Genomic DNA, 9,060 nt, shown 5'->3' with positions numbered 1-9,060 from the left:
TTTTACGCAAGCGAAGGAAGGCGTGATATTGTCTATTTTTATCTTAGGCCAAGTGTAACTACCATTCGCTCTCCGCCGTAGATTACGAAGGGCCAGCATTATCGTGAAAGAATACTGCATTGCGCTTGGTCGTGTAACCCCTTAAATAAAATGCAAATTAGAATGTTTTGAGTCAGAAAAAATGTTCTATTTCATTTGAGTCCCATTTAAATATCTGCATTATTAAATGAGGGGCCCTACTTTTAAAAGCTAATGTGTATAGAAAAGGTGCAATGTTGTTTAGCCTATTACCCGAGTGATAATTACCCGAACTGCACGCTGCGACCGAGACGTTCATAAATCTGCAGCCAGCAGTGATAAGCTTCTCAGTGGCCGGATTAACTGCCCACTCCTGCTTTAATTACTTTGTCAACAGAGAATAATTGTAATTGATTTCTGCTCCATTCTCCCCATCCCCTCGCACCGTAGGCTACTCTTTACGCTGCAGGGGAGAACGGGACTCAGTTGGGTATGTACGCCTGAGTTTGGACATATCCTTTTAACTCAATGCCTGGTCTTGAACAGAATGATCATGGGGAACCGCGGTAATGTAATTTCAATTACATCAAATCAGTCGGATCTTTGACACTTTTTCGGGTGAGAGTATTGTTAAATCTTAAAAACTGTGCTCGGTTACTCACAGAGCTCTTATCAAATTGTCGATAAATCACAAGTATCTGGTCTTAAAACAGTATAAAACCAAAACAGTTCAGTAGGCATTGCGACACTCCTTGACCCGATATGATAGTGCCGGTAATCAGATGGCCGTTAATTAAATACGCGGCCAATATAATTAATTCAGCACTCAGCTGCTTTTTTCCCCCTGCAGTTCGAGCTTGCGCGATAAGAGCGAGACTCCAGAACAAGAGTCGTCAGAGAAATGAGATCTACTCACGGGTCAAGACACGAGATTGGCACTTGCAGAATGTTAAATACCTCTGTGCCAAGCCGGCATACATGCACGCACCAACTGTGTGTATAAAGTTGAAAAAATAAGGTTCATTCTGTTAAAATGTATTTTATCATGACTCTCATATTACGGTAAGTGAATATCGGCCACACTACACATTAAAAAAAAACAGTGAGGTATTCATTTCAGTCTCGGTGCGATAAATTTAAAAATGAGCATACCTTTATTAGAACAAAATCTCACAAAATCTAAGCACTATCATCAGTTAATTCGATGGATGTGGCAAGGAAGTTTAGAGCTACTGTAGCATCAGCAGGGATGTTCAGCGACGTATGCCCTCATCTTCTGCTAGCACTCTGAGTTGCAATTTCATTGGCTGCTCTTTTTCAAAGAGGAATGGAAGAAAAGGGGCTCTCTCACACAGAATCACACTCATGAAGTCAGTAATTTCTTTTCGAAATATGAAAAGTAGATAATTATATTAATTTCATGTATAAACACCATACTGTTAGGAAATCATGTGAACATTAGCTGTCCAGTATTGCATATTTATTTAAAAGCACATTATGACAAGAGATCCTTGTGGTGGATGATCCAATAAAACAATTACATGATTACTGAAAACATTTCATGAGTGTTTTTCAGCTTCAGAGCATGATGCTTTGAATGAGGCTGAAACGATGATGTCTTTGTTTGTCCCATTTGATCCATTTTAGAGGTGTGTCTTCACTGAACGCTGTAGGACTGTTTCCTGTCTGCGACGGCAAGGGTTACGAGCAATGATCGGGGGTCCTTCTTGTTCTTACGAACTGTGATCTGCCCTGGCAGCTCCTCACCTGGACAGAAAACAACAAGAACACATATTTAAATTTGTTCTTCACTGATTCTTTACTGAAGCTCAGTCAGAACGTCTAAAACAGTTTAGTATAGACCCAAGTCTGAGACCAGGCACAGGCCAGATAGATGGAGCATCTTTCTAATTATGATATTTTGGTTTTGTATGATGATCAACCTTAAGAGCAAGAGGAACACACACAGCAATATGAGAAGATAACATCAATGCTTTTCTCTGCATCAGGTCTTGCATAAAATGTGAGAGCCACATTCAAAAAATGAGTCGAGCTGATGAAGCTGCTGTACAGAACAACTCCAGATGGCTCATATGACTACAGTAAACTTCCAGGCCCCACACACACACACACACACACACACACACACACGCGCGTGTACACACACACACACACACACACACACACGTGTTCACAGGGCTAGAAGACAATGATGATGATTATAGTAGATAATCACTTTGATTAACTTCACGTTTCACTGCCAGGGGTAAATGAATGTTTATCCATTTGGCAAACAAGCATTCGCCTCCTCCCTCTCTCCTCATCTCCTCTCATTCTCCCACTGCTGGAGGTTAAAAGGGGAAAACGCTGACTGCAGCATTTTGTGCCTGGGGACGGAAGCAGTCAGACATGGTTGTCACCTAGCACTGCAGATGTCACTCTACTACAGATCAGCCTCTGATACTGAGGCACAAAAGGGGGGAGCAGGAAGGAAGCCAGCTATGAAGAACAAATTTATTTACAGGTATTCCTTCAAAAAAAAAACAAGCCTTCTCTCTGTTCCTGATCTCATCCAGTCACTTAAAAAATAAAAAAAAATAAAAGCCATACCAAAAAAAAAAAAAAAAAAAAAAAAAAAAAGGCAAGGTACTCTTTCCTTTGAGTCTCATGCAGGTTTCTCCTCGTGTCCTGGTAAGGATACAGAGCAGATACGACAGGAACGCTAATGTTATTGAGTTTTGCAGTGAAGTGTGAGGACTGACTACGTGGCTGGGATGATTTTGCATTAATAATTGTGACAAATGTAAAACTCAGTCTGTGGACGCGAAGGAGGGGGCAAAAAAAAAAATCCTTGGCAACCCCTAAAACAAGACAAAGACTCTTAAAACAAGAGGAATGAACTGTCATCGGAGAGTTCCCAAATCTGTTCATCAGCATTATGTGGAAGATTTCTTAAATGGTGAAGAGAGAGCATATTTCGCAAAAACAACTGCACTTACCCTGGCTCTTTTAATTAAAATCATCCAAGCAATGAAGGGTTGGCAGAACACAATACATTACCTCCTTCAGTTACAAATGTTACACATTAAGTCATCTCACAGACATAGAGCAAAATGTGTAAGACGATAAAACACCTATTAAAAGTCATTTTCTACAGTTGGTGAAGGGGCTCCGGAGTTCACAAGCTATTATTTTCATTCTGACATTGGAATAACAAACTCTTTACTCAATATCACAGCTTGTGAGTTAGATACACTTTTAAACAAAGACCAGTGCAGTCAACTCTACAGGCCAGACAGAAGTCTCCTGAGGTCTGGTCACCAGACCAAGAAAGGGCAAGAGTGTAATTGCTTGACCGCTGATTCCTTTGATAAAACTGAAACTGTGTAAGTAAGATTCCCTCTGAAGAGGGGGAAAAAAAACCCCAAAGTTTTAAAAAAGTTTTATTTTTGTTAAAAACAAAACTTAAAAAGTAAAAATAACTGCTCTCAAAACTGAATGTGATCTAAGGACAAAAGCACACGAGTCCATTATTCAGCAACGGCTGGAGAGGGAAGGGTGTAAATTAAGGAGACTTGCTCCTTCTAGACTTGTTATGATTTCAGAAGGTCCCTGCCGTAAGGGGCTTAACCATGTGTTGAAGTGAAACCCAGACATTCTGTTGGTCCAAGATAGACATCATACATCACTGTGCCATTTGCACTGAACAAATCAGTTTCCAAATCTGCAATCAAGAGCAATGGAGGCTGTAACTAGAAATGGACGCACGGCTGTAAAATACCCACAATATTCCACAGAGAAAGAGCAAAATATGCAAAGAGGAAAAAAAAAAAAAAAAAAACACAGGATGAATAACATCCAAATGATTAGGATTACTGCTTATGAACTCTCAGCAAATTGTAAATAATGAACAACCCACAATATTGTACCTGGACAGAAACAGGTTAGATGAAAACCGTACATGAATACTGACAGAGGAGCACAGGCCATCACTAGTTCATTAGTTCAGTGGATTCCTAAAGCTGAGGGTGGCAGTTTACAGTTGTGACTGTGGACACTGCAGTACCTCATTATCATACAGCTCCTTTCTGCAGCACAACAATGTGTCGTATATTAACAGCACCTGTCTGAGAGAGGAATAAAACAGGCCTTGATAATCAGCATCACCAACCCCCAGACCTCTTCAAATATGCCCCCACCCTCCTCGCTCTGAACTGCACAGACATTTCAAGGACCCTACTGCATTACAGACAGGTCCTGCTATTCTAAAGAGTTACGACTGCTCGGCGGGGAGGAGCAAGGTTCGGCATTCTGTGTTTGGCCCAATCAGAGCCTTTGTCTCTGAGTGTATCACCCATGCCTCAGTCTCCGAGTGCCTTATTGGAGAGTGTGTATAATAACAATGCTTTTGTTGTGTCCAAAGCATCCTTAAGTCTGTGCACAAAGTGTGACCTCTTTCTAAAGTCAGCTCTCTCCGCTAGGTGACGGCACAATAGACAATCGTCCTCATGAACATTTCCCACCTTCCTTTTTTTAATTGCCAAAACAAACTAAACCATGACAAATGACAGCCTGTTTAATTTATAGACCTGCCAAGTCCAGGCGTTTCCAGAAATGTTTTGTTCCACACTGTCGCACGCATTCCCTTTTAACACCCCGACAGCACTAATCACAACTCAAAAATTTAATTACCAAACTTACATAAACAAATCACATCAATTCTGAGCTGCTTCTGACTACGATGAGGTCTCTCTATTTTACAACTGTGCATTTTTTGTTAATGCACCATTTTGAGCAGGGACACCTGCACTCAAAGCGTTTCCCTGTTATGGAAAAAGAGTGGGATAGAAAGGGTCTGAGGAGTTTTTGTCAGGGAAAAAAAAAGTCTACGAATCATAATCTGTACACTATAAATGCTGTTTTGAGATTTTATGTGACAGCTGCTATTAGTAGTGTTATGGATTGAATGAGAACATTCTGAGTAGTAAAGATGTGAACATAAAGGGTTTTAAGTACTGAGTTTTTATATAAGAGGAGAGATGGTGATAAGGTTTAAGGTATTGCTAAGGGATTGTTGTAGATTTTTTTTCCCCCCAGTGTGCTTTGACATAAACTGAGATCTGTTATTCCAGGTTGTAACAGTGAAGAATCACAGATGCACTCAGGCTTTCCCTGTGCTGCTGAACGTCCAGGGAGATGTGACATGGTGATGTTGGTGGTAAAAGGCGTAATCGCCTTTGGACTGACTTTGAGAAGTTTGCTGTTCTCGGAGTGTTGATTCACACAGGGAGCGGGCCGTGCAGTGTGTGTGTGTGTGTGAGAGAGAGACCTGGTGGGAGCTGTAAAGCGCTCTACAGGACCATGGCAGGCAGCCAACCAGCACTGTTAAAAACTTCATTTCTGTTTTAACATCCAGAGAAAGGGGGCCTGGGACTGCCTGGTTACTGGATTGGAGAGAATGAGTCAAATGAGAGAGTCAATAAATCTCTCTCTCTCGCGCTCTCTCTCTCTCTCGCTCACGCTCTCTCACACGATCTCACACTTTCTCTGAGTTTCTTCTTCCTGCTATCTGTCTGCCATGTTTCTGAAGTGATCGTTTCATTACTTTCATAAGAATGAAACATGAAATATCTCATCAGGTGAATCATTTCGAGACAGTCTTGCACCTGGTCTTTTCTTGAAACAGACAAACAAACAAACAAAAAAAAAAATAAACTGATTCGACTCCAATTTGATGACAGACCAAAAAAAGACAGGCAGTCAGTTCCACATTACAGCAGCAAAACTGGTGAAGAATAGAAGAAACTCCAGAGGCAAGACCTCTTCTGAAACGCTGTGTGTGTGTGTGTGTGTGTGTGTCTGTGTGTGTGTGTGTGTGAACATTCACAGCAGTGGCAGTGATGAGAGTAGCACTTTCACTGCTGTCAGAATCACTTAGTGAACACAACCACATACAGCTATGAGTTACATTACACTTGAGATTACAACAAATTCTCCCTCTATCAATTTCTCCCCTTCCCCTACTTTCTGTGTCTCCATGACGATAATTCCACGCTTCATTTCTCCATAGTTATACGTGCCTATCTGGTCTGATGTAGTAAGGATACCACATATATGCTGTATCCTGGATACTAAGGTCGCATTGACCAATCATAAAGGACTTTGCTGCATGTAATTAGTTGAGAAAAGACTATGCAATTATCTGACGTATACATCAGAAATGCCATGATAGTGTTAACTGAGAATCAAGAGGATGGAGCTCTTATCATTAGAGGGCTCTGGCCAACGTTTCCCCAATACAGACGCCTGCGGATAGCGAGCGTTGAGCCAGGGTCATTTATAACGGCAGACTGAATGTGAGACAGTGGAGAGCAGGGACGAGAGGCCTCATCCATCTGTACATCTGATGACACCTCTCAGATTCCCATTACGATAAGACACACTTAATCTCTCACCAGCTAGACCACGACGTTCCCGAGGCGGCCGACAAATTTGCAGCTTTGATCTCCCCATAGATACGGGTTTCGTCCATGCTTAACCATGAGCCCAAATATTCTGAGATGAATCATAATTTATCTTCTTTCTGTCCCTGTACGAATATGGTGTGATACTCCTTTTCAAAATTCTGCTTTTAAGCATCAGTGGTGTAATTTAACTATTCTGTTATTAAGACAATAAGATTGCGAATTTCCTGTTGGCTGTATTGCACAGAGATTCTCGTTGTGTGATGAAACAGAAGGGGCACTGATAGTTTTACAGGGTCTTCATAGATGTTTCCCGTCGGCTGTCTGTCTCTTCATCACTGACAGATAACTAGAGTCAGGCTGGATGACTTCACTGTCACAGCGCTAACAGATAAGATACATCAAAATGGCATATTCACAGAAACTTTGAAAGTTTAAAAAAAAAAAAAAGAAAGAAACAAAGATATGCACAGACAAAGGTGATGTCGATGTGCAGCGAGATATCTTGATGGGAAGAAGGATAAGGGAAAAGGATAGTTCAAAAGTTAAAAAATGCTATGGTGGTAAAAAATTCTTCAGTTGAAATCAAAGAGAATAATATGGACAGATTTCAACAACGATGTAAAATGGCAAACAAAATGTATAAATCAGTTTAGCATGAGCCTAAACATACATTCTCAGTCAGAAGGTGTTAGGCAGGAGTGAGTCGGCAATAAAAGTACTCACCTGCATGTACAGGGATGGGGTCCTCTAGCAGGAATACTGTCTGTTTCCAGTGGGTCTTAGTACAGTGTGGACCAGTGGAAAACATCACCTAGAATGAGAAACAAATTTCCTCACAAAGAGTGTAACAACACTAATGAAACAATAAAAATGCACACAGAAGGGGGCTACATAAAATATGTGGATCCCAAGAAAACCCCAAAAACAAACAAACAAACAAAAAAACACGTGACATCGACCGCAGATTAGCCACATAAAATGGCTGTTTGACAGCAATACCTAGCATGCTAACTTTACTGATAAAATACATTAGTGTATCTGAGAGAATTTTATTAAGATGCCAGTCTTTTACAGGATACATTTTTCTTTTACTACTATGAAAAGAAATGGTGTGGTGTGGCAGAAGACATGAAAGCGCTATGGAAGCACTTTGGTGCCTTGCTGCTGGTGTGTGCCATTCATTGCCTGTACCGTTTGGCCACTGGAGGAGAGTAAATGCTTATTTCAGCACTCAGGTAGGATGGCTGCCGACTGCCCTCAGATTGCCTCAGGCCCAAAAGACACCAAAGCGTGACCGTAATTGGCTTCCTGTTAAATAGCACAGCAGTCCTGCTTACCTTGTTTTCACAGCCCTTGTCGAAGAAAATGTCAAAATATCCCACAACAGCCTGCAATGAAATATGAGAGACATGTCAGAACATGGCAGAACTATAAACACTCACATTTGTTTGATTCACCAAAAAAAGGACGGAAGGAGGGATACTCAATACACTACATGCAAACTCAACATAAAGCATATTATGATTATACAGCATGAAAAAAAAAATAACACATAACAGCAGTTATTTGTAAAATAATAATTTCTAAAGTAATACCGCAGATTTCAGCTGGTTGAATGCCATATAAACGTGTGCCATATAAAGAGTGTGCAAAGACATCAATAAAATATTATGCTTCAGTACTGCTGCATCCCTTCAGTACAAATAATTAACTGGAAAAAAAAAAAATTACTGCAGTTCTACTTCAAACTATTTGCAAATGGATGTGATTTTTGATGAACGATTTTATATTTTCATAACGGACGTTAGGTGAATATTATGACTTTAAATCGCTCTGAACTGTTAAAGTATGTGATATAAACCATTTTAGCATTTGTGCTGCATGACATTAGGTGTGCACTCTTCATGTAGTCACAATGTTCATACTGCTAAATACAAATTTCATTTGGACTAACCATGAGGAAACAGTAAACTGGAGACGGTTCTTCTGAGATGGGCTATACGGGAGGGGGAAAAAAAAATACCCTGAACGGCTTTTTCCACCCAACCTGCCCCTGAGAAAGAGGAGCAACTCTATCAATCTGTGGAGCATTACTTGTAGTGGCAATGATGCAGAACTAATAGCTTTTAATCCTGACGCAGCTGACAACATGAGGACCGACTCTCACACAAAGAGCACAAATCAATGCGCGAGGGAGAAAATGAGAGAGGGAGAGAGAGAGAACGAGGGAGAGGAGGAGAAACAGGAAACAGAGAGAAAACATGGGAGGAGAACCTAAGATAATGCTTAGGATGAGAAAAGGCTACTACAAAGTGAACAAGATGCTGTACTGGGTTATTTAGCAGTAGAGGGTGGGAGTTTCAGATAAGTAAGAAGGGAAAGATGGCATGGCTCTTCATTACAAGGTTTAACATTTTTTAAAGACACTACAGGGGAAAAAACAGCCATGACAGTAAAATGGGACAACGGTGAAGCAGCATATCTTGAAGTTTGATAATTAAACTTCTGATGAAGAAAAACAAACCAAAAAAAAAAAACCTCGCAAAAAATTATAATGACAAATTTGAGTCAATTC

At 40.6% G+C, this 9,060-nt stretch overlaps 1 protein-coding gene across 1 annotated transcript in view; it reads right to left on the bottom strand.

Moving 5' to 3' along the window:
* Positions 1 to 1,535: 1,535 nt before the first annotated feature.
* Positions 1,536 to 9,060, bottom strand: part of prmt3 (protein arginine methyltransferase 3) — a 34,564-nt gene continuing 27,039 nt past the window's right edge. Inside the window, exons 14-16 of the mRNA XM_030765844.1 lie at positions 7,823 to 7,873; positions 7,209 to 7,296; positions 1,536 to 1,785 (exon numbers count right to left, since the gene is read on the bottom strand). Coding sequence (XP_030621704.1) covers positions 1,676 to 1,785; positions 7,209 to 7,296; positions 7,823 to 7,873 — 249 coding nt within the window. The 3' untranslated portion in view covers positions 1,536 to 1,675. The remainder of the gene's footprint in view (positions 1,786 to 7,208; positions 7,297 to 7,822; positions 7,874 to 9,060) is intronic.

The sequence above is a fragment of the Chanos chanos genome, chromosome 2, assembly GCF_902362185.1.
Source record: "Chanos chanos chromosome 2, fChaCha1.1, whole genome shotgun sequence".
NCBI lineage: Eukaryota > Metazoa > Chordata > Actinopteri > Gonorynchiformes > Chanidae > Chanos > Chanos chanos.
This window is presented reverse-complemented; position numbering and strand designations above follow the sequence as displayed.